We start from the raw sequence: 26,312 nt of genomic DNA, 5'->3' as shown, positions 1-26,312 counted from the left end.
AAGTCCAAGAAAACTAAGATTACAAAAAAGTAATTAAGGAAAAATAGAATGAAAAATACTGACTGCGGTTGTTTAGCCTGGAGAAGAGGAGGCTCAGGGGGGACCTGATCACTCTCAACAACTGCCTGAAGGAAGGGTGTAGCCAGGTGGGGGCCGGGCTCTTCTCCCGGGCAACCAGTGACAGGACGAGAGGGAACGGCCTGAAATTGCGTCAGGGGAGGTTTAGGTTGGATCTCAGGAAACACTTCCTCACGGAGAGGGTGCTCAGGCACTGGGATGCACTGCCCAGGGAACTGGCGGACTCACCATCCCTGGAGATGTTTAAGGAGAGGCTGGATGTAGCACTTCATGCTGTGGTCTAACTGATGTGATGGTGTTGGGTCATAGGCTGGACTTGATGATCTCAGAGGTCTTTTCCAGCCTCAATAATTCTGTGATTCTGTGAGTCATCTAGAATGTTTAGTACTTTCTCCTCTGTAAGAATAGCCACTGAGTACACAGACAGAAAGCCAACATGAAAAGCAAGACAAGAAAGAAAAAAATAATACATAATCAAAAGGTTTGGTAACATTTGAAAACAAACTTCCTGACATTATGTGTGAACTCCACTCAGAGAATTTTTCCCAAAAATTATTTCTATACCAACCACTTCAGTGTGTAAAACATTTTTTCCCTTGGTACTTTGAAGTCATTTGTTCCCAAATTTCAGAATTATTAACAAACCAGAAGTTTTGGCCAGAATCTGAGTCACTAATCAGGCTTCACCACTACTGGGCAGACATGCAAAAACTATTCTTTATCCAAATACATGTACCAAACAAAAAGTATACCTGTATCCATTCCTCAGTATTAGATCACAGTGTACAGAGCCAAACCAGCAATTATGTGGAGGATTTGAGAAGTTACTCTTTCTGACACGTTTGTATATTATTGATTAACTAGAAATATAAATTGTACGACACGATATTGTCCTGTTTCCTATCTTTCTCCTGCACAATTGGACAGAAATGAGCTGTTTCCTTTAAAAGGTTACATGTTTCAAAGGTATTTGTGCATGGAAAAAGACTAAAAACTTTTATAAAAAACACTGAGAAGAGAAATAAATCCTAGGGTGTTTTTTTTGTTGTTAAATTTCTGTGTAAAAGGCTGCACTCTAAACAAATGAAAACCCATTTAAATATACAAAAGGACAAATTCACCTAAAATTCACCACGGAGAATAAAGCCAGCAGGGAAAAAGAGGTCATGATTCAAAATCAAGAGGCCAATAATAAATATAAAAAATAAAACATAGTGGGGAACATAATAAAAGATTCAAATACAAGTCACCTGGATGCTCTGCCTCTTTTGTTCTGACAGAATACTCTATGCATTTATTTACACAGAATCACAGAATGTTAGGCATTGGAAAGGACCTCCTAGTCAACCGCCCTAGGATCACCTAGTCAACCCTCCTGCCAGAGCAGGATCACCTACAGTAGGTCACACAGGAACGCGTCCAGGCGCGTTTTGAATGGCTCCAGAGAAAAAGACTCCACAACCTCCCTGGGCAGCCTGTGCCAGTGCTCTGTCACCCTTATGGTGAAAAAGGTTTCCCTAATGTTTTTGTGGAACCTCATATGCTCTAGCTTGCACCTGTTGCCCCTGTCCTGTCATTGGACATCCCTGAGAAGAGCCTGGCTTCGTCCTACTGACACTCACCCTTTACATATTTATAAATATGAATGAGGTCACCCCTCAGCCTCCTCTTCTCCAAGCTAAAGAGACCCAGCTCCTTCAGCCTTTCCTCATAAGGAAGATGTTCCACTCCCTTCATCATCTTTGTGGCTCTTCACTGGACTCTCTCCAGCAGTTCCCTGTCTCTCTTGAGCTGAGGGGCCCAGAACTGGACACAATATTCCAGATGTGGCCTCACCAGGGCAGAGTAGAGGGGGAGGAGAACTTCTCTCGCCCTACTAGCTAATCCTCTTCTAATACACCCCAGGACATCACTGGCCTTCTTGGCCACAAGGGTACGTTGCTGGCTCCTGGTCATTCTGCTGTCCCTTTCCCCTACGCTGCTCTCCAACAGGTCAGTCCCCAGTCTATACTGGTATTCAGGATTGTTCTTTCCCAGATGCAAGATTCTACACTTGCCCTTGTTACATTTCATAAAATTTCTCACTGCTGAACTCTTCAGCCTGTCTAGGTCTCGCTGAATGGCTGTACAGCCTTCTGGTGTGTCAACCACTCCTCCCAGCTTTGTGTCATCAGTAAACTTGCTCACGGTGCACTCTATTCCCTCATCCAGGTCACTGATGAATATATTGAATAGTAACCATCCCAATACCAACCCGTGAGGGACTCCACTAGATACAGGCCTCCAACTAGACTCTTCATCTTTGGGGAATATCAAAGAAAGCTGGGAAAAAGAGGAATCAAAACTATGGGTTAGGTCTAAAGAAGAAATGTAACATTAGGTTTTCCAAATATATATATCATATTATATCACAATTTTGACATCAGAAATCACAATTTATTCTCCTCAACTTCCTAGTTTTAGTCATATGCATTCCAGGATCCTCCTTTAGTAGGAACACTCCCACATAACATTAAATTAGGAAGGAAGTTAAAGTCCATAAAGAAAGGGATTTAAAGACATCCTTTGAAGTCACATACACAGTGCTCTACTCCTAACTCTGTTAGGAAAAGATAATTTGATATTTCTAGTGATCGGTTTCTCTTCTATCTAATTCCATCACTTCTGGATTTATATTAATACTGCAGCTAAAGGGATGACTATAGTTCATATAAACATACTTGAGCTGCCTGTAAATACCTGAATCACCTTTAAATTAGTCTCTGCAGATGCTATCGCTAAATAGTTTCAACAGCTCGTGTAGCAGCTAAGGAATTGTTGCAGAAGCAGAAATCTCCCTGTCATTTCAATGCAGGCATAGCCTTTTATCATCTCATAGGTAACATACTGTTACATATGCCCAGGAAAAAGGAAAAAGAGTCCATGGAGTTTTAATGTCCTTTAGCCCTGTATGCATTTTCAAGGTACTACTTCCTTTAGACTTATTCAAACCAAAATGGCTCAGTCTGGGAAAGAAGACTTCACACTCAGGCTTGAGCAGCAGTCCAATGAAAACAGAGCAGAAGCATCTATGGTGATGGCTTGGTCTAATCTGGCAGACCATAAACCTAGACCACCTACTAAAAACCACATTGCAGCAAGCTGCACCCTCCATTCTTCCAAGATCCATCATACCTATATGGGATGTCAGAGTGTGTCTCTCTTCTCCCATCTACCTGATCAGACTATCCCAACGTTGCATGGTGCAGCATCCATCTCCTGACACCTTCTTGTCCCTGGCTGTGGAGTTAGTCTGGGATTATATATGTGGACAAGACAGGAGAATCCATCCCATTTCAAAAGTCAACTCTGTGATCCCAAAGGTTTCTGTGCAGGAACACAATGATGCTGAGAGCAGACCAGCCATAAACAGTAAGGAAGGGACCAAGCATACTGCTGTAGTTGAAGAAGCTTGTTATGCTTCCTTCCTTCATTTGAGGAAACCCTCCAAGAGCCCACCATCTTTAACTGTTTTTTTAAATGAGGTCTTCTTCACAGGGGTAATTAATTCCAATTATTTTTCTCTTGTTGTCTGAAGTTTCAGTCATGTTGCCTGTGGACTGTACATACAGTAACATGGCTTGTTTAATGTTGTTTTTTCTCTATTTACAGTATTCAGTTTTTCTGCTTTTGACAGTTAAATGAGATCCACTTGTCAAGCTTCAGACACTATTTTCTCCACCGTTCATTATCAAATTTTCAACCAAATGCTTCTTAATGACCTCAAGTCTCTTTTATGATACTCAGATAAAGCATTTCCACACAAACTCTTACTCTGTAAGAATCTAAAATGATTGAAGGTAGATTAATACCAGAGAATTCCATGGCCAAACAATTAATTCATGTTTTTTTCTAGAGAGATATAGCATGGCCATTTCAGACAACAGTTCTATTATTTCCATCATTATTGTGCAGTTTTTGACAAACTATAGCTGTTTCCTTCAGTTCTCTTGTCTCCTCCCCCACATCTTCATGATCCTTACGGATCTACATTATGAAGACCTGCTTAAAGCCCAGCAGTGTGTTTCAAAGAACCAACATGTGATTCTTAAACTTTACATAGTATCATACAGTTTACATGACTATGCCTCAAGTACACAGAGAAGTGGTGGAGATCACACTGTAGAAAAATCAAAATTATCAAAATATTGCAAAAATCTAGACAGTTACAAAAAAGGCCTTAGTAAATAAGCAAGCTAACTTGAAGCCTGTTTGTAGAATGAGGTATCTTAAAGGAGTCAGAGATACCAAAGATGAGCAGGGCAACAATGAAGATCTCACAGGTAAGGCAAGCCATGAGATTTTCTGAATATTTTTTCCAAACAACGTTTTCAGAGAGCGCTGCAAATGGTAGCATACACAAAGCTTCTCATTTATTCTACATTAGCAGCTCAAGAACACACGTTACCACGCTTGAACTGTACTCCACATCCCTAAGGTAATGGTTAGAAAAGCCACATTTACTTTTTTTTAATGTACAGATGTACCTTGTTTATTTACACCTATATATCTGATTCTTCTAATATTAACAGGCTGTAGGACATAGGACTTTTGCTCTAGATAATCTTAAAATATTAACTAAAATATTGCATCTCAAATCTACATTTGTATGCAACTAGTGCTGCTTCCCAACATTCTTGTTCAGAAGCCTTCAAGCTTGTGGCACAGTATGTTTTCTATAATCCCATTTCTTTTTTAATCACATGCAACCCCTTTTTTGTATTCTATTGATGTTAAGAAGAATGAATGCAGCCCTTGCGCTATTAAAAACAAAAAGCTTCTTACTTCCAGGAATGCATTGGCAAGACTCCACAAGAACAAGATTTAACTTTTGAGCATGGCAGTGGGCATACAAAGCTAATGGGTGGTCCTTAAAAAAAAAAAACAAAACCAACAAAAAACCCCTAAAATTCATTCAATAGTACATTAACATTATCTTATACTTTATGCCTGATTAAACTCTTGCACAACGCTCAACGTGCAAGTCACAATACATGAGAAATGTTGGAAGTGTTTTTTGGCTTTTACAAATTGTCATTTAGATCTTTCTTTAACCCATATGACTTTTGTTTACATGTGAGGGTGTCTTATGATTCGTCGGCCAAACCCAAAATTTGTTTTTCTTGCATCTGAGAAAGAATTCACAAAATCATGTTATAGAATGAATCAGTCTATTCTCTAAATCAGATTAGTTGCACCAATAGATGAAGAAGGAGATTTTATTGTAACAATTTTACTCAAATGATCTAAATCCAGATGAGTTGTACAAAAAGTGCTTTTGCTAATTTTCCAGACTAAACAGGAAAAAAGCAAACCTTTCAAACACAGCGATTTCTTGGTAGCCTTTTTCTCTGTATCTATAAACCTTGTTTTGTTCCACCTTGTGAATGATGTCACCCCTTTATTTAGATGACTTAATATGCTGCTTAACTTGCACTGTAGTCCAAGAGCAGCTACGGGAATAACATTGTATTGCAGCTACTTTCCCATTCGAAAAACCTCTTAAAGCTGTTATCCATCTGCATTTTGCTCATCGTGTGTGAAACATCTCTACAGAAAACAGTAAGCTCTCTGTTTCTTACAGCTATATTCCAGTCTACAAACCAATTTATACTCCAGGAGAATTAACTGCTCCTTTTATTTCTCTTTCTCTGAGTTTTTTGGATGCTGTTGGCTTTTTTGGTTTGGCTGGTTTTGTGGGAATTTTGGGTTGCGTTTTTTTTTTTAATTGTAAGGTGTAAAAAATCAACTTAGTCTGATAACTTGAAAATTAAAATTAAAAATTTAAAATTTAAAATTGAAAATTAAAATTACTGACCTGAGCTGTGATAACTCTACCTTACCTATTATTTGAAAACAATTGGTGAAATTATCATTATATAAGTTTCTAAAAAAAAAACCTAAAAGTTTGCAGGTTTTACTCCAGTTTAAATTATGTCCATTCTCAGTCTCATTTCTTACAGCTCATGAGAGAGCTCTTGCTTTCATCTAAGAGACTTAAGGCAAGGGAGAGTGTTTCGCCAAATGCAGCTCCTCAACAGCATTGCAGGTTAGCCCCACAATATAATTGGGATTTAATTTCCCTTGTGACTACAGGCACTCCCATTTTGCACTCTTTTTTAAGGTCTTCCTCTGACACTGTTGAACACTGCATCAGAAACAGAATAGGGTAGCTCAAAGGGAAGAACTATTACTGTGCAGAGTCACTGTCCTCCCATGTTCAGCCCATTTGTAGGAAGCTCTAGAAGCCACAGAAAAGATAAGGCATATTGCATGTGCTCTCAGTGGACATAGAGAATTAAACCAGCACTCCCCTCAGGCTGAAGTATCATACACATAGCCATTGACCTGTTCTCTCCAGTCCTCAGACGACAATGCTTTGGCAGGGGGGTTGGACTAGATGATCTTTCAAGGTGTCTTCCAACCCCTAACATTCAGTGATTCTGTGAAGGGAGTTCTATTAATCTAGGGCAAGAAAATGCAGTCTTAGTAGCAGGAGGGTCTAAACCTTACACATGATTTTAATGAAGAAGTAGGATGGAACTTTGATAAAGGCTATTTGTCCTTTCCGAGTGAGACCCCAAAAATTAAGCCAAATTAAGTTAAAACTAGTACCAAGGAACTCCTTCAATTGTTTAAACAAATCCCTCTTAGAAGGGAAGGAAGTGAGGAACCTTCTCGAGAAGGTATAATAGAAGGTAAATTGACTGGAGAGTAATGAGAGGAAAGCATTATTTTTAAAAATAGAGCAAGGTGAAATAACTAGGTTATGCAAATCCAAGAGTAAAATTAAACATTTTATCTGAGTCAAGAAGCATGTTTCCTAACATTTGGAACTCCTCCAATCAAATTTCGAGTTAAAAGTCATATTCCTCCTACAGACAGGGAAAATAATTTCAGCAAACTTGATTTGATAATCTGGTCTGACAAGCTCTATTATCTACAAAACAGCCACTGTCATTAACAGCTCCATTCATTTCAAACCACTTTATAAAACCAAAAAATGGGCAAAATTAAGAGGAAAGACACCTGTTTAACTGTAACTAAAAGTATGCGTAATAATTTATACTGACTTTTTATTAATTATATTCAAATGCACCTACAACCAAATCCTAGTCTTTAATACAAACTGTACAGCAAGGACTAGTTAGAGAACATCAAAAAGTAAAAATAGAAATTTTAAAACAAATAAATACACTAATAGGCTCTGTCTCCCAATAAATGCTTTTTTTTTTCAGAACAATGGAGATAAATGCCAGTACTGAGAAGCTTTCATAGAGATGATGCAAATATTCAGGCTGTGATTTTATAGCGTGGTATTTTCAATGGCTGTTATCACCAACTAACAGAAAACTGAACTGCTCTAGGAACGAAACAGGAAAAAAACCACTATCTGTGTCCTTGAAGCCACATGCTTCATGCAACCCCACCAACTACTTCAGCTGCTGCAAGAAAGCACTGAACAAATTTGCTGTGGAGGTATCACAGGAGAGACATAACTGCACTAATAACTCCATCTTGAAGTAAGAGAAGCAAAGTGTCCTCCCACTCAGTACGAAGGAAGCAACACTCAAAAAGCATAGATAGACTTCATCATAGAGTCATAGAATCATAGAACGGCCTAGGCTGGAAGGGACCTTAAAGATCATTTAATCCAACCTTCCTGTCATGGGAGTGGCAACACATGAGGACTGAATGGGGGTCTTGAAGAATAAATGCTAGTTTCCTCAGTACTGAATACAAGAGCAAGACTCATTCTTCTCCTTTGACTTCAGTTGCTACTGATGAGAGAGCATATTTTATTTAATTACTCCAAAGTTTAAAGAAATTGCTAAACTGCAACAAGGCTTAAAAGAACCACAGTCATGTGCATATCATCTTGCTCCTCATCAACTTCAATAAATAGCGTGGGGAATGAAATTAAGATGTATAGGAGAAATAAGGCACTGCCTTACATTCTCTGATAAGTGAAGTGACAAAAAGGGGATTTTATGAGCTCTTTCTCTCACAATTCATATTTTAGACCGCAGAGTCATATAGTACAGTCAGCTAAAGGTCAATAGCCATAGCCAAGGTTAGTAGTTTTGGCTCAAGATCTGAGCTGTTTGTTCCCTGGTGTGCAGGACTGAGAGAATATATAGTATCTTGACACCTGCTGTTAGCAGCTACTTTAGGGAATTTAAAATTTAATTAACCTTCAGAGTAATCCATACAAGATTTTATGTGTGTTCAAAAAGACCATGTAGAAAATTTAGCATTTCTGTATTCCTCACCCTTCTACTTGTTAATCCAGGGAAAACCAATGCCAGTTGAAAAAAGGTGCTAGACCTTCATGTAGCTAGTCTTTTGGAAACTTTTTACAACATAAACAATTTCTTCCTAGTGAGTTGGGAAGAATCCCATGACTAGCATGTTTGCTCTTTTCCTAAAGCATAAAGCCACAGTACTGACAGTAAAGCTCTCTAGAATTACAAGGTCATCTAGTCTCTGTTGCTCTGACAGTACTGTGAGCTGAGGTTCCCTGAGGCTCCACAACCCTGCTGAAAAAATGCTATTGCATGGGTGTGCCTGTAGTTAGGCTCCCAGAGCATCAGAAAATGTTTCGAAGCCCTTCTTCCTACATAAGTGCCTTTTAAAGGTAGTAATTTACAAGCAAAATGGGAAAAAAAGTAGAAACGTAGGGTGGCATATGGCCAAACTTTTGACTTAATTTCACCACAGGTTGCTTTTTATTTACAAGCGGCTAATCCCCTCTCAAACTACACAATAGAGCAGCCATTGGCAAAGGCAGGCAGACAAAATTGGCATGCCTCTGTATTGTTCTTGTTAATCTGAACCATTAACAGAAGGGTGAGAAGGCTAGTTTTGTCATTTAAACAGGCTTAAATCCTTTCTCCAAATGAGCTTTTGTCTACATAGAAGAATACATCTAGGACATTTAAGGGGTTTCTGTTAGTGTTGCATTCTCCAGTTGACTTGGCTACAGGAATACCAACCTGTTTATTTGGCCCTCATACTGTAAATGCAAGAATTATTTCCAGCTGTCAAAACCAAAAGGGGTTCAACTTGATTAAATTATTTCTCAGAGGTGCAACAGGATGAGATTATAAAGTGCTAAGAAGCAACTATTTGAAATTCTGAACTGCACCTGTGCAACTAAATCTCCATTTATACAGGTGCTTTTCAAATTGGATTTGAACCTTTAAATTCCCTGATTCATCCCCTCAAAAACCACAGAAGCTCAAATAACTAATGAAATTCAGAGACAGAAAGGCTTAAAATAGTTTCAAGCTGGGAAGTAAGGCCTAAGACTAACTATGTTCTTTGATTCATTGTTGATATGACATACCAAACATAAACATAAGTTGCACAACCCAAATGCCAGAGGTTATAGGGGAGCCAGTGCTAAGTAATTATTTTTTCTTTAGCACAGGAGAGGTCATCACCTGCACCCATAACCACAATACATAGCTGAAAACCTGGGGAAAAGAACTTACTGCTTAGCATGATCTGGTTTTTTCTTGCTTTTTACCTGGCACATCTCGCGCAGATATTCAAGGTGACCTTTGCTTGAGGCTCAGCCGTATGGGCACTTCGAGCTTGATTGAATTTGCTCCCAGAAGACATCACACTTGTTACACCTTCCATTCTTAGATCATCAAGATCCTCTGCAACAACACAGAATGACTGGATGAACACACAATTAAATTTTGTGGCAACAGAGGTGCTTCAACTGTAGAATCACTGAAGAATGGAACACCTCAAAAATCAGGACAAACACACAGCTACTTGTACGAAAACAGGAAAATATTCTTTTCAATATTTATTTCTCCAATTCATTTATAAAAAACTTGTCAGCAAGCAATGCTGTCCTACAGCTGCACCTGACATCGGGCATATTGAAAGGAAAATTATTTTTTGTGTGTACTCTCCTCATCTGATCTTTTTCATTTGTTCATTTAGCAATGAAAAACATTGCTAAAGTAGTCCACTAAACTCAGAAAATGTGAAATTGATACACATATCACACTGAAAGACACCATAATGTGCATACTTATATCCACCATATTGCTGTAACAATTTAGCAACTCGTAATAAAAACTACTACTGTAAAATCATTTGCATTTTGCAGGAATACAGTAGAAGTACGTAAGCAAAATACTGACTAGCTGCTATTAAATGAGCACCAACCATTCCATGTACCAACTGACGCATGTGGCTTATGGTACATAGTATGTGATCATCTAATCAAAATGTCTTTCAGATAATGTATACATAGGTATTTTCATATTTTGATGTTTATAAAACAAACCTTATGTTAAAGGATCTGAGTGAAGCAGTCTTTAAATCCCAATATCAGATAGGGAAAAGTCACAGAGAACTTTGAAATCAGAGGGGGCAATGTTCAATTAGAATTAAAAATACACGAATAGCCATTATAGACACAGAGTGGAGTACTAGGCTCCTCTTCATACAAAGGAGTGAGATATAACCCCCTGAATCATTACCTGAAATATTTCTGGCTGAACTCTGTAGTTCATAGACACTACTCCTACCACTGTGCTTCAAACTCCAAGCAGTACGGTCAGATTGTCAGGATTATGCCAACACTCTTTTTGACAACACTCTTTTTAACAACACTCTTTTTGAGAGATACACATTTTAATAAGTAACATTCAAGAACAGCAAGGCTAAACTCAAATAAAATTTTTGTGACTAAAGGTCTTGAACTAGATTTTCTTATCTGTAATGTTTTATTTTACTGCTTAAGAAATCTCCCTCCCAAAATTTGCTGTCTTGGTCATATAAATTGACAGTTCCACTGAAGTTTTTGGCATCAATTCACATTATTTCTACACTTTTTTTTCTTTAAATTTTATCTGTGGTTTATACACAAACTAATTTGAAGTACTTGGAAGGCTATATGACAAAGAATTATGAAATCAATCATCTATGAGTCATTTCAGTAAAGGTATTACATATTTGGAACACATTATGTATTAAAATAAATGCAGTTTAATAGTGCTTTAAAGAGGTGTGAAAAGTTCCATATTTTTTAACAGATGTAAACCACTGGATGGATTACAGTTTAAATGAAATTGAAGCATATGCCTCAGGGTTTTTTATCCCTAAACAGATGTGATTTCTTTAAATGAGGTTTTCAACTGTTCTTTGCTTGATTAACTTTTGGCTCTCTGACGACTAAGACTGATGACATAGCCTGCTCGCTATCATGCCTTTTACATTTGAATCTCTATACCAAAGCCATGTCTTTTTTCATTTTTAGTCAACTACCAACATTTTTCTCTCAAGAACAAAATTAAGTGAAACTTTGTACAAGAAACATGCATTTCAGTTAACAGAGAAGCAGGCAGAATATTATGAAATATTCATTTATTGTCACATGCTCTAAGACCAATAGCAATAATGTGCATGATAAAAAGTAGATTCTTTTAAAAAAAAACAAAAGACAACCTACATTATATACAATTGTTAACTTTTCACATGGAATTTTCACTGATATACCTCAGCATTAGATGGAATGTGTCCATGGCAAACTAAAAAAAGCTGTTAATATTCCAACTAGACAGAGAAGTATAACCCCATCTACCAATTCAATTACTGTACTTCTGCCTTAGTATTCCTATTCGGTCCCCATGTGTTTGCCTGATCTAGTCGAAAGGTGGCGTCCCTGGCGGCAGGGAGGGTGGATTAAAATGATCTCTAAGGTCCCTTCCAGCCTAGGCCATGATATGATATGATATGATATTGAATGATTTCAGTTTTTTCTGTGTGGCTGCACTTTCTTCTCATAAAAGCAACTGGGCTTTTAGAAGCTGCTTTGTTCCCAATACCCATAACTTTGGATGGAAATTTTTGAGTTGTAAGTTTACATGCCACCTGGCAATCTTAACAATTGACCACACTCATTACCAAAGGCCTTTAATTTAAAAAACAAGCAATAAATCATATAATAATTTTAGTATTAAACTCTCTGCGTGTGTATTGTTCAACAATTGACACGTGTTTTGCAGAAGAATGTTTGTTCATAGATGTTATATAAAATAAATACTAACAACTAGTGCAATAATGAATTTCAGGAATAATAATAATAAAAAAGGTTTCCAAAGGTTTGGATGTTTCTGTGTAACATCACAAAGAATCAGTCTAAGCAAAAAAAAGATTTCATTGAGAAGTCAATTCAGTTACAGGGTCTAGAACACTGAATCTTTTCTCTTTCTTTGTATTCTTTCCTAGACCAACTAGTGATGATACAGCTGAGCAGTTCAGTGATTTTATCAAGCAGCAATGAGGTAATTCACTGAGAAAAGAGAGAAAGAAAAAGCTGATGACTGCTTATGTGTTGGAAGACAAGAATGCTGTGAAATCTCTCAAATACTTAAAAACTGTTACCTGTCTTTGTACAGTCATAGGCTGGAAGTCCACATAAATGAAACACTCGTGCTAATAAAATCTCACTTGTGCTAATAAAAGTTTGTTATTCTAATGCATGATTGTGCACTATATTTCTTTGATTTAATCTTAATTCTCTGTTATTCTCTACATGAATAGGGCATGTATATTGGTCATGTATTTATTTTGGTCATTTTTTTTTTTTTTACTACATAGAACATATTTAATGGAAAACCTATCTACAAAACAAAAAAAAAACCTTACATTTTTCTCAAATCAGCAATCCACCAAAATAAATTCACAGCTACAATCTGCATACATTGCCATGACAAGAACACACAAGAATACTTAAAAGTGAGACAAGGATTATAAGTGTGATATATCATAGCACAGAAACAGATGTTTTCTATATTTCTAATAATGCTGCACTAAGTTAAATTCTGTGTGATTTTTTTATAGACAAGTTTCAACAAAAAGAGAAAGGGAAAAAAGACATCTATTTCAGCTAAACAAAATCACAGACCAGTAGCAAGGTAATGCTTTTAAATAAGACATTGTAATTATTTACTTTCTTTCTAGTGGGAGGGAGGAAGGGCTGGTAGGCACTAACACTAAGTAATCTAGAAACTGCATACAACTGCTTAATGTCTTTGGATGAGAGGATGTGGAATCGTCTTACAAACATCTCCAACAAAACTCAGCATTCACTTTAATGACAAAGCTCTTCTTATGCAAAACTCCTGTTAAACGCAGTGCAAGTTCAGTTGCACAGAATGCTCAGTTATCAGGTTACGCGTTGCATTGTTTGATACGATTCAGGCACTTCGGTCTCCTTCCTCCATTGTAAAACATAATAATTTCTCAGGAGTAATTAATGAAGTATAAGATGCAAAGCTGGAAAAAGTTCTGGTTCATCTTTACAGAGAATATGACAGCTCAGTTTTTTTGTTCAGACTAATGTAATGTAATGATTTCATGAATGAGAAAAAATTCAGACAATGAATTCTAATTTATGTTCTTGCAGACTGGCAGTCAGTTCTGATGCACCAGTAAAATAATGCCTCTTTCTTCTAAGCAATGAATTTCTCAAAGCAGTGTTCTTACATCATGATAGATATTGATGTATTCCATATATGTAGTATTGATTTGTCAAGGATTGTTGAATGAAGCACAGACTCTTAATATTTTAATTAAAAACAAACAAACCACAAACAAACAATCCAAAAAACAAACAAAAAATCAACCTCCAAAAACAAGCCAACAAAACCCCACTGTCGATAGCATTTCTGCTTGTGTTCCAGGAGTTTATTCTGCTTTATCTGTCATACTTGTTTTTATCATGTTAACCAATCCTCTCTAGTTTAGATAAATTTTCTAACCAATACCAAGAGAACTTAATAAAAATCCCACCTTGATTCCAAAAGAACTGTCGGGACAAGCATGAATTATGTTTCCAGAAAAAGAAGAACCATTCATCTACAACATCTGATGTTCTACTCCTAAAAATGATGTTTAAACGTTTACTTCAACAGAAGCAAAACTGGAGTTATAGTTATCTTCTTCAACGCGCTAGCTACAGGACATCTCGCTTTGCTTCTTCTTACTCATCTATGACACCAGTATCACAGAGTAGACAATGTTTAGTCTGGTACATATGTTCTAATATGTCTTCCTATTAACATCTTCAAATATTGAAATTTGGCAGTTCAGGCACATGCCATAAACCATTGATGCAAATTTCATCCTAAGTAAATCCATCATGAGATTTTCCCTCCTTAGAGTTATTTTAGATTCCTGAACCCAATGTTCTGAAGACATCTTACTTTATCAGCATCTCAAATTGATAAAAATATCCTTAAATGTTTGTGCTTCCATTGATGGACACACACAAACCCAATCAAAACATGATGCTGCTTTGCACGTCCACCTGTACCTGTGCCATTTGTCAGTGATAACTCAAAAGAACCCCACCTCACAGTCAAAAACACAAAACCAACATGGGACTATAGAAAGGAGCACTGTTTGCAGGTACTGAAACATATAGTGTGTCTTTGATCAGAGTTCTCACTTTTAATCAGCAAGAGTGAGAGGAATCTGTCTCCAGTTTCTCCACCTTCCTGTTTTAAGCTGGGACTGAATTAACATAAGAGGTAGCATTTTCCCATGAAGATATTCTAGTTTCATTAAAGCACACTTTAGTGTCTTAGACAAATAGGCCAAGCCCTGGCCCACAGAGCTCCAGCCTATTCTCTCTTTTTCCACTAGGTGGGATATTTGTTTACTACAGAAAAATTACTTGCAGGCAAGACTGACAAAGCACTGGTTTAAGGGATCAGAGTATCTCTAAGATGCAATGTCTAGGCTTCTGACCCTTGCTCCAGATCAGGCAGATGAAGTTTATAAAACAAGTCTTGGATATCCCAACTTCCCAATGCACTGACTGAATGCCACATTGTAGTCTCTTTTTATTCAAATGAGAATAAGTCCATAACCACAGTTGAAAAGAACTGGCATCATGCCCTCTTGTCATTCCTTACTGGTAATACTAGGACAAATTATCAAATATCACCAAATAACCATTGCCCACCCACTAGTTCAGCAACAATAACTGACTATATAACCACTGTAAATAACCAATACACATATTGGATCCACCCCAATATGATTTCAAACACATCGGTCTAAACTATCATTCAGTGCTAAAAATTTCATTTCATTCAGTGCTAAAGAATTTTATTTCTAACACCTTATTGCTTCAACAGGATCTACTACTGAATTGAGCACATTCATTACTTCTACTTTTCCAATAAAATAACATTTATAATATTTCACTTGTTACATCACACTCTATAATGCATTAGTGCAACTGCCATTATTGTACAAAAGTATTTGCACTATAAGAATATAGAAGCACAAAAAACTCATAGACAATCCACAGAACAACCAGAAATTCTGGACTTCAGAAGACATCTAAAGGAATGTCTTTTAATGATTTTCCTTGGCAAACTTTTTCTTGTTTGCACTTTATTTTAAGTAAAACAACTTTTTTATTAAAGGCAAATTTTGATCAAGATTTCTAATCAGCTCCAGTTCTGATATAATTTATTTATGCAAACACTATATTCATTTATTTATTCAGACTTCAGTCTAACTCTGCATTCTTAAAGAAAACCACTAAAAAGAGCTTTGCAATAATAATAGAATAAGCCATGTTTAAATCAGTAAGCTCTTTTTGGATCATATCAAAAACATTAAAGCATTAGAAAGGAATGTATATTTAAAAGGTCTAATTTTGTTTCTAATTTCAGATTTGGGGACTTTTTTTTAACAAAGAAGAGCCAGTCATAATATTTTTTAAGTGTATTTGACTAACATAGTACAGATGTTCCTTACAATATGTGTCCAAAATATTGAATTTCACATTACATCGTCACTTACACTTTTCTTTATTACATCTATTCTGAATCAAACTGATAATTTTCATGTTGTTTATATGAAGTTTTACAAAAATAAGCAAAGATGAATAATAATTCATTAATTCAGTACTACACCTCACTCAACATAAAGCAACTACAGTGAATTTTCAGCCAGATATTAAACTGTTGAGCTTTGTATGAATAAATTTTTGCACTGAGGTGCACATTAGTATCTCTTTGCATCACCTAATCTGCCCTACCAGCCCCCCGGCAGAATTAAGCTTAGCTGGCTTGTCATGAGGCCAGTAGAATTTCATACACTTTTTATTAAAATGAAAGTTCAGGCAAAGCATTAAAGTTGTGAATAATCTTATGCTAAACATTTCCACTAACACTGAACCGTCCAACAGCTTTCTTTTGAAAAATTATTAATACAAGCATTTCTAGAGTGCCAGTTACCAGAGCATCTGCATGCTCTCTTCCATTAACCTATATAGATCACGAATTCCCACAGTGGAAATATCTCTCTTTCCCCAACTTCTTTTTTGTTTTTAATTAAAATGATCAAATTTCAAGTGTAGTCAAACATATTTCTCTTTCAGAGAATCTTCATGAAGACAGAAATACGCTAAGAAGCAAGATGCTTGGACGGTAGAAATTTTCTACTAAGAAATGAGCACATCTCTCATTTTAAAGAAAGTACTTTTCAGTCAAGCACTGTATTCAAATGCACCTAGGCTGCACACCAAGCTGCTGTGTTAGCAAAGTTCCAGTTAAATTGGCAACTCATATATGAGTGTTCTCAGACTGGACAATTTGGGCAGGCAGAGAGAAAGCAAAGAAATCTCCAAAACTCCCTGTGTGCACAGGCACATTTAGCCAAGGATGCTTAGTAGGTGGTATGTGAAAGTTCATAGTAAGCTCTGGGTGCATTAAAGTACTGACTGAGACAGTAACATATCAGTAATTCTATGATAATCACCAAACCGCTTTGATAATAAGCCAGAAGAAACAAACTGTGGATCTCTGCTACTGCTCTTCAAACTTCTGCCCAGCTGCCAAGGAACAAGTGCCCTCCTTGTTACCTCCGCTATTTGTGAATCAAAGATGAGCATAAGAAGGCAACCAACAACTGAAGCTCTGCCGTTTCCTCCAGTTCCATCCCTCTATCAGCTTGCATCAACTTTGCTTTGTCCTGAGACAAGACCATCTGGTTTTTATCACTATCTCTATTTTGGCCAGACACTGGGACATCTGGAAGACTGCACTGTCTATGCTCAAGAGAAGCAGACACTGAGCTGGATACCATCAGCATACCAATGGCATCACAGCTGACAGTACATGCTCTTCCTCACTCATTGATTAAATTCATTCCACTGGTGTCTTTTGAGAGAAGGTAAAACAAAAGTTTTAAATATAATCTTATCTCTCAAGCTAGGCCAAGCAGATAAACTAGCAGGTATGTCAAAACCATCCCACACATCTAGCAGATTAGCCAGGTTACAAAGCTCCAAATAAACCACACAGTTTTCCAATATTTTTTTACTGAGGAGAAGTATATGCTTCTTAAAGAAACTTCTGTTTACTGAAAAACCTGTGTAGTTAGGGGGTGTTGTACAGGGGCCACTTACCCTGTTAGATTGTTTTGTGTAACCTACCAGCTCAGTGCACTATCATGTTATGTTTGTTAATGCTTTTGGTTTGGATAAGAGAAAATTAGGTTTCTGGTTTTGCCACAATGCTTGCACAAGCATACTGCAATATAAAACCAAGAGCTGGCTGAAAGGGAAAATAATCTAGTGGAATATATGATAGATGTTGTTGGTACACTTTCACTTACAGGACAAGATTATTGTCTAAGTAATAAATCAGGCATTGGAGCATGTTAGTTCATGTAATGTTAGCACTTGCCTACTACTTTATACATCATAGAGATACATTTGCTTTTACTCAGCACGACTTTATTTCTGGATATGAATTAGAACCACATATTTCTCCAGAAGATCTCATTTCAGAACTATAAAACCACCCTATAAACAAATCAGAGAATGTTACCTGACAATTCTGCTTCTCGAAACATAGTAAGGCTAGCCAGGACTCCACTGAAAAGTGAAATTTGCCATTGACTCCACAGGTTGAAAATGTATCTAAAATAGTAAAAGTTTCTCTCTTTTGGATTATAGCTCCTTATAGTGAGAGATGTTAAACTCCCGTAGATCTTGAGATGTGTTTAACTTTGGAGTCCACAGCAGTGGAACAGAATGTGAACCACATCCCCTGGTGGCCACTGCACACCATCCTCTGCAGAGTATAAAAACTGCAGGCTAACCTGCAATTCCATCAATTGAGAGAGAGAGGCAGAGATCCTAGAATGGAAACCGAGTTCTACATCAGATAGTAAGCGTTCCTCAAGGAGTCGTAAGGAACAAGGATGAAACAAACACAAAAGCTTAGGAAGCACAATTGTCATGTGCTGGAAGGAGCCAACAGAAAATAGTACATTGTATCCCAGAAGATAAATTCTAAATTCAGTATATTCTCCTTCTCAAAAAGAACCATCTGTACTAAATCCTAAAGTGCAGGCAGTTTGACTGACAGATAGCCTAAAAATGAAATGAGGTCAAACTTGCAGTACAAACTGTATCAACAAGAGGAAGAGAGAAAATAAAATAAATGAAGAAGTCTAATGTAAAAGTACATTCAGCAATATACAGTAGAGGAGATCTATTTCAGGCAAAAAGAAAACAGGTAAAAAAAAGTTAGGTCAACACAAAAAGGCCAAATGATTCATGGTTTTCAGTCTTCAAGCACACTAGCAAAGCTCACTGGCCTAGATACTACTAGATCAGGTGGTGGATGAATAAGGTCAAACCCCAAGGTGCTAACCTGCAGTCACTAAGGGTGGTAACCCAGTCCAGTTTGTTCCTAGTAACAGAGGAAGTCCCACTTATTTCCATGCTCTTACCCCTTTCTACTCTTCCCAGCGATATCGGTGCTTATCTGACCCTGGTGTGAGCTCATTCCAGGGAAAAATGTTATTGCTGGAATCTTCTGCATCTGGCTTAGTGAGCTACATTGGCATACTAAGGGTCGTGTAAGCATTAAAATCAGTTTAAAGAAACGTCAGGAGCACACAGCCTTGTGTGACGAACATCTATCGTAGTTAGCCTCAGTCCATCTCCTAGAGCTAAAAAGGGTTAAAAGCATTAGGCATTTAAGCAACACTTAACAATTCAGAATATGAACATGTTCATATGAACAGGACTGAAGCACCAGAAGAAAAAAAATAGATGTTTATCAAAGTGTCATAAACAACAGGAAGCAAGACATCACTTTTACACTGATAGAAGGGTACCCCATCTGCAGCTCACTGCTGCTGCTTTTAAGGACCCTAAGCCTTAGTGTAATTTTGCTCCTCTCAAGACATAAGAAACAAAGTTTTTCAAAACTGGTATGATATCAGAATATTCAAGTATGTGTTCAAAAAAGCATTCCTAATATATTAGCAAAATATTATTCTTAATAGTATGTGTCACCACATTAAAGACATGCTTTTGAATGTTTAGAAAAAAATTACTACATTTGCCAAGTAATCACTGCTTTTTTGTTTTTTCTTATTTAACTGAGTAATGTTAAGCTGACATCATCTCACTGAACTTTTTATAAAAGATTAAACATGGGGGGCTGGTTAGCTCAGTCAGTTAGAGCGTGGTACTGATAACACTAAGGTCGCAGGTTCGATCCCTGTTCAGTCCGCATGTGTTGCCTGATCTAGTTGAGAGGCGTCCCTGCCCATGACAGGGAGGTTGGATTAAATGATCTCTAAGGTCCCTTCCAGCCTAGGTCATTCTATGATTTCTGTGAGAAGCAGGTTAAGTTCTCTTGTTATGAATACAATGTCTTACCTTCACCTTACCTTTTCTTCATCTGCTTTAGAATTCCTGAAATATGGTAATGTACAGAAGTTAAATGAATTCCAATATTATGGTATGACTGCATAACGACTTTTTAAGTTGCAGCTACTTTGAAAGTTATCACATATGAGAGTCATTGATGTGCTCAAAAACATTTTTAAAACTTAGTAATGTATCAGGGACACAAATATTATTCTGAAAATAACGCACAGATACATTTGCTCATCCATAAAATGATGTCGTATCAATTCAACTGCATTCCTCCAAATACAGCATCCCTTCAGTTTCCCAAAATACAAGAAACAGTTTGTAACATCTGATGTTGCTTCAGCAGATCCACAAAACTTTTTTCAGCTCCCAAATGACCCCAAAACAGTCCTGAGCAAGAAACTCATTCTTGTCACCTAAGCATCTTAGTTTGTAGACCCTCTCATAACCCTTTCAATAAGCACTCTGAGCAAATACCCATAGCAACCAACATAGCTTCCCATGACACCAGTGAAAGTCTCCCATCTGTTTCATGCTCTGTTTCAGGTATCACCTACTTATGAAACACTTGTCTATGTGAAGATTCAGTATAATGTGAAATATTGCCAAATTATTGCTCATTTACAAGGTAGAAATTACGTCCAAGATTAAAAAAAAAACAAACAAAACAAACCAATATAATCCAAATAAATTCTAAAGAACCGGTTATCAATAATGGAATTCCCAAGGTGCTGGTGGTATAATTACGGTATTCATAGAATTTGGAAGTTTTAAAAAAGAGTTTTGATTCATTAAGCAAATACATTACTCAAGCCTTTTCAGCAATGTTTTTGAACACATCAATAGACAGTCAATATTCAAAGATGAAAAAACAACAACTGCTCAGCAGCTAGACCTTAATAGTATTCTGTCTATGGTAACTACACATACATTTAGAGCAAAGTTCACAAAACAAGTACTATTTTTATCAGATCATGATGTGAGTATTCCTAAAAAACCACAATGATAAATTCAGCCTAATTATTTGTGACTGACACAAACCAGTTCCTATCCGTTTCCTGAAAAATGGCAGGAAAATGAGTTCCTCTCAGAAATACTCAAATTCTTCTGTCCCTCTAAGGGCATCCAAGTAAGCATGAAAAACATTTGATAAAATCCCTTGCATAGATACATTTCCCCATACAGCCAAATGGAGAAACAGGTCTGCAAACTATTATCAGACACCTTGCCAAGTTTCCTCTACCCCAAACTTTACTTAGAGTACTTCTGCAGTTAGGTGATAGTGATTGAATAATTAAATCTGTGACATTCTGAAGAATTGTCTCTCCACAGTCATTAATTCACATTTGCCTATGGTCCTATATACACTAAATAACTGAGTGTCAGAAATAGAAATGGAATGATACATAAAGTTCATCTGTATATATAAAAAAGACAACTATCTAGTCAGCTTCTGAGTATCCTAAATGAAATACAAAGTAATCCATATATCAATAAAAAGCATTTGATTTTGATGTGCTGGAACAGTATTTCAGAGATGTGGCAGCTGAGCAAAAGGAAACAATTCCACAACTAAGCATTAATTAGGAACAAGTGTATTCCCTAAATGCAGAAGAGGAATGAGGACTCTGGTCCACAGTTCAATGTTTGAAGAAGGAAATATATGTTCAGTTATAGTTACTTGTTTTATACTGTAACAAGGAACCACAGCGAATGGTAACTTCTCTGTAAGGCAAATGCAGGCCATGCACCATCTCTGCAGTGCTCTGTGGATGAAATCTGCTGATTTGTCTTCAAGTGCTCAGAAATCCACAAGCAATGACAGGAATGTTTCTACATAAAAACTGCACAACCTACACATGACAAGTACAACTCATCTCCTCAATCTTGAAGCTTTACATTTTCAGTTGAGTTTAGTTAGGCAAAAGATTATGTATGAGAACAAAATTGGTTACCCTTCATTTGCATTTCAAATAAACCATAAATAATGACTTATAATAATGATTCTAAACAATAAAAAGAAATGCAAATTTCATATAATACAAATGTTAATTCTTCTAGCCTACTGGAAAATACATTAAGTCTCGGAACTATCTTGAAGCTGAAATTTTACACCAGAAGAGACTTGAAGGAAGACTAAGAAAGGATTATATGCAACATTAGTTTGGCACCTCAATGTCAGTATTTATAGTTTCAAAAATAGAAAAATTTAAAAGTCAGTAACATTTAAAAGTTCTGTAATAATGTAGAAATGTTTTGGAGAAAAAAAAAAAAAAAGTATGTTCTTTACCTTTGCTGGAAAGGACAAATACATGATTATCACACTTTTATTATGAACTATGCCTTTAAGAACAATGTTGTAGTCGTATTGCTTTATTTACCACATCTTTTAAGTTTTTACTCTGATCATACTGAAAAGAAAACAATCTCTTTATAATGTCTGTTTTTAATAAAACAAGGGGAGAAGCCTTTCTGAAGCCACAATTGGATTTGTCTCTCTTTGCATCTGGTTAAAAATCAAAACTGAAAAATCCTATTATTTACATATTTATTTATATTTAATCATTCCCAGGACTGTAAACTTTCTCTGAAGAGAATTAAAAACAATCCAATTACCGTAATTCTTCTCATTTCTATATTCTTCCTTCATTGTCGTATACTTCAAAGATACAATGCTTTACAGAGAAGAAGCTTGGGCTACATCAGTGTCACCAAAAAAAACAGTAAGCCAGTAAATGTAACTTTTTGTCTTCAAAACTCCTGCTGAGGCACATTGTAACCTCAACTGCTCAGTCCAGGAATGTATAAACTTTATGCATTTAACATCACATGCATATATACATATCTTATTAAATTTTCATTTCTTTTTCAGCTGCTCGATATCTCAGTATTTCAGTAACCATTTCCATCCTCATTTTTATATATTCTTCCAAGGGTGACTCACCATGTCTCTTCCCATGATCATGCTCCCTCCTAGCAAAACCATGGCTTCATATGCATCAGTGGCCAAACTCATATTTCACTGCAGCGAAGCCAGGGTTTAACTCTTTAAAGTGTGCTTCCTGTGCAGCTTATTGTACCACGACAGTGATGGTTTGAGGTGCAGTTTTACAACCAATTTAAACCAAACTAAGCCTGTGCTGCCACTGAAAGAGTCAGACCTGCCTGTCTCCCTCTTCAGCTGACTAACACTTCCCAGCCTTATGCTAGCAGGAGCACTTGGGTGGCCCACAGAGAGCTGGGCCAGGGAGCTCCGCTACCTGAAGGCTCTCTCTTTTTTGCTGGGCTGATTTTTGGCCCAGTTCAGACTCACTCTTTGATACCCTCCTTGAGGTTTCGTGCTCAGACATGCAGCGTTGTAAACGGGCAATTGGTGGCACTGATTTAAAATACAACTTAGTATTTTTTCGATTTACCGTCAGGGGAAACCAGTTAAATTCAACCAGAGCTATGTTAAAATAGAGGACACCACCAGGAAGCATTTTCATAGAACATAATCGTACTATATCACCTCAAAAGTTTTTAATTTCCTTGGACTGTGAAGCTGAAATCATGCAGGCTACGGTTGGAGGAAATATTCTGTAGATATTAGAAATGAGCTTTAGGAGTTATTTTAACACCTCTAATTTTTTATTTAGTTTCTGTAAAAAAATATTGTATGCATTATCTTGAGTTCATTGCAGTAGTAGGTAAGTACAGGGACAACATACAGAAGTTGCTAGAACTTTCACATTTCCAAAGCAAATGGTTAGTACATAAGTTTGCTCCAAAAAGAGACATATGGCTTAAACGAACACTCCTTATTGCAGGTGAAGAAAAAAAAAAGAAAGAAAAGAAAAAAAAAGGAAAAAAGGAAGAAAGTAAGTGCACATATACATGAAAGCTTTCAATGTCAACTCATACGTACTATAACTCAAATGATCTAACTTCAAATGATTTAATATCAAAGATAACTCATTGTATTTAATTCTAGCACCCTTCCTCTTTCTTGCCCACCTTTATACATGTGTACACTATTTTAATTTATTTTAGATTTGGTATTTGAATATATTCTTGCCATACTTGTCTCTCCCTCACACTTATAGTCCTCATTAACTATGCAAGGGATCTAGTAGCTATTTATGACAACCTACACACGTCCTTCACCTGAAATGCTCCTTTAGGTTCTTTCTTATTCACTTTTCAGCATTTTTACTGTGTGACAATTACCCCTGATTTCTCTTATTACTTCCTCTGTTAATTTCTCATCTCGTGAATTTTTTTCAGTCTCCACGGAGTCCCACTCCACCACCTCTCTTGCATTATAGCCCTTGCTACATTTTGCCTCTTTCTCATCTTTGCTATATTAACAGTCAAAATATCCTCCATGTAATAGTACTTACTGCCAGTATATTCACATATGAAGAACTATGTCTTCATGAATGCTGTGTCATTAAATAAAATGCAAAAAGAGAAGCTGGTAGGACTACTTTTGATGCCAGCAGGTGCACTGCAGTTACTACAGCAATATGTCTAAGCTAGTGCTGAACTTCCAAACTCAAGGTATTTTGGGCCACAGTAACGCTGTGAATCACAGCAATGGCTAATGCGCTTCTTCCTATGCTCAAAATTGCTACATACACATTGCAAAAGCTGGCATTGCTGGTGGTACCTCATTTAGAGTGACTTAAGCTATCCTTTGTTGGTAGGGCAGTCACAGCATTTACTGCAGTATTCATAATTTTACCTAATGAAAGTTCCATCACGTAATTTGTTAAGACAGCAATCAATGTAGACAAATGGGATACTTGAAATCGTAGGTGGGCTGAACAGCTGGTTTCATTTATTTTTTGTTTTCAATCTCTCTCTCCTTTCATTTTTATCAAGGATTCCCAAATCTGATTCTGAGTACTGCACGTATCACAAGAGTGACCTTTCTCTAAAAGCCTTTGTTCCCTTTCTACTTTGCTATAAATGACCTTTACTTCACCCTATTCTTTCTTCTCCATGTTTATTCTTCCTTCATCCTTCTCTTTTGCTTTCAGCAATTACAACCACTAGAAAAAAAATCCATTCCACATCAATTTTATTTTACGAAACAGAGCACTCTCAGAATCTCTCCATGCACAAACCACTAATTAGAATGAATGGCTGGCCAAGGAATGGTCTTTTAATATATGTTGACTCAACTGATTTCAAGTAAGAACAGGTAACAAAATTTAGATATTTTTAACTGCTTGCAACATTTAAAACTACATTTATCTTAAGATTTTTAAATTCAGTGCTGCACGATACCACGTTCAACAGTAAGAGCACACACTTTGCAACAAACAATAAAGTTAAAATTCTGCCTAGTCAGGGAAAGAAACACAAACAATAAAAAGTAGAGGTAGTTGTTGCATAAGCAACAAATCTAATGACTCCAATTATTATGGATTTGTGTTACAACACAGTAATTCCTTCATTTCAGCTGTAGATGCTTTGTTTGATTCAGAGCCATAATACTGATCAATCTGCAATAGCACCTCTTCAGTTTCTACCGAAGCTCCAGGGGTGGTACTAATGAGATTGTCTTCTACCCAGGTACCAATTTTCAGGAAGTTGGAAGAAATTGCATATATTAGCATCCTGTCCAATGCTGCTAAAATTTACAAGCAGATCAGATGTCTATAGCCTGAGGGCTTCCATAACTATTAACGGTTCAGGACAAGGCGGATGGCTGAGGGTGGCAAGAACTTCAGCCAACAATCTCCTGCTGCAAGTCTATCAGAAGCCAAACAAAAACCAATTTACACTCAATAATGATTTTGCACATCCTTTTTTATTCCTTCTCTAAACTGGTGTGTATCAAGCTCTTAAACTTCTGTCTGTCTCTGACCACTTTGCTCTCATATTTTCCAATTTCCCTCCTTTCTGCTGTATTCATTTTGAGATCGGGGTGACTTGAATGGAAAGCCTTTATACCAAACTGAGAAAGGTCACTGCATATACACGGAGACACTGAAAGAGTCTTGAAAGAAGTCAAGCAAGATACACAGTGTAATGTTACATTTTGAGCTAAAAAGCATGGGCCAAGAGGTATTTCACTGCTACTGGATTGCTAAAATAATAAATTTTTTAAAGTATGTATTTATTCATTGTTAGTACTCTGCCACATGAGCAGATTCTAATCCATGACAACACTTTATTTCTCATTTTGTAAATACTTTATTTCCTTAGCATCCATTCGTGAGAGGCTTTGACAAAGATTTTTTCATTAAAGTCCAAGTAAGTCATACCAACTGGCACTCCTTAGACAATATTTTGCTGACACTTTCATAGAATCGTAATTGCATACACAAAAAAAGGAAAAGGCTGCTGCACTCAAGCCTAGTCACTAGAACAGTCCCCTCTTTATAACTTTCTAGAGAAAAAAATAAACTTGACATCACTATACATGTTCACCTTTAAAAACGGGGTAAAAATCCCCCGAGGTAAAGTGGTT

General features: G+C 36.8%; 1 protein-coding gene across 1 annotated transcript in view; it reads right to left on the bottom strand.

Annotated features, from left to right (window-relative positions):
* Positions 1–26,312, bottom strand: part of LOC104278736 (chromosome unknown open reading frame, human C8orf34) — a gene marked incomplete at its 3' end in the record, with an annotated part of 127,386 nt that overhangs the window by 38,895 nt on the left and 62,179 nt on the right. The window contains exon 8 of the mRNA XM_009875810.1: positions 9,650–9,785. Within this exon, the coding sequence (XP_009874112.1) occupies positions 9,650–9,785 (136 nt within the window). The remainder of the gene's footprint in view (positions 1–9,649; positions 9,786–26,312) is intronic.

The sequence above is a fragment of the Apaloderma vittatum genome, unplaced genomic scaffold, assembly GCF_000703405.1.
Source record: "Apaloderma vittatum isolate BGI_N311 unplaced genomic scaffold, ASM70340v1 scaffold159, whole genome shotgun sequence".
Classification (NCBI taxonomy): Eukaryota; Metazoa; Chordata; class Aves; order Trogoniformes; family Trogonidae; genus Apaloderma; species Apaloderma vittatum.
Note: the sequence above shows the minus strand (reverse complement) of the source record. Positions and strands in the feature narration are given on the sequence as shown.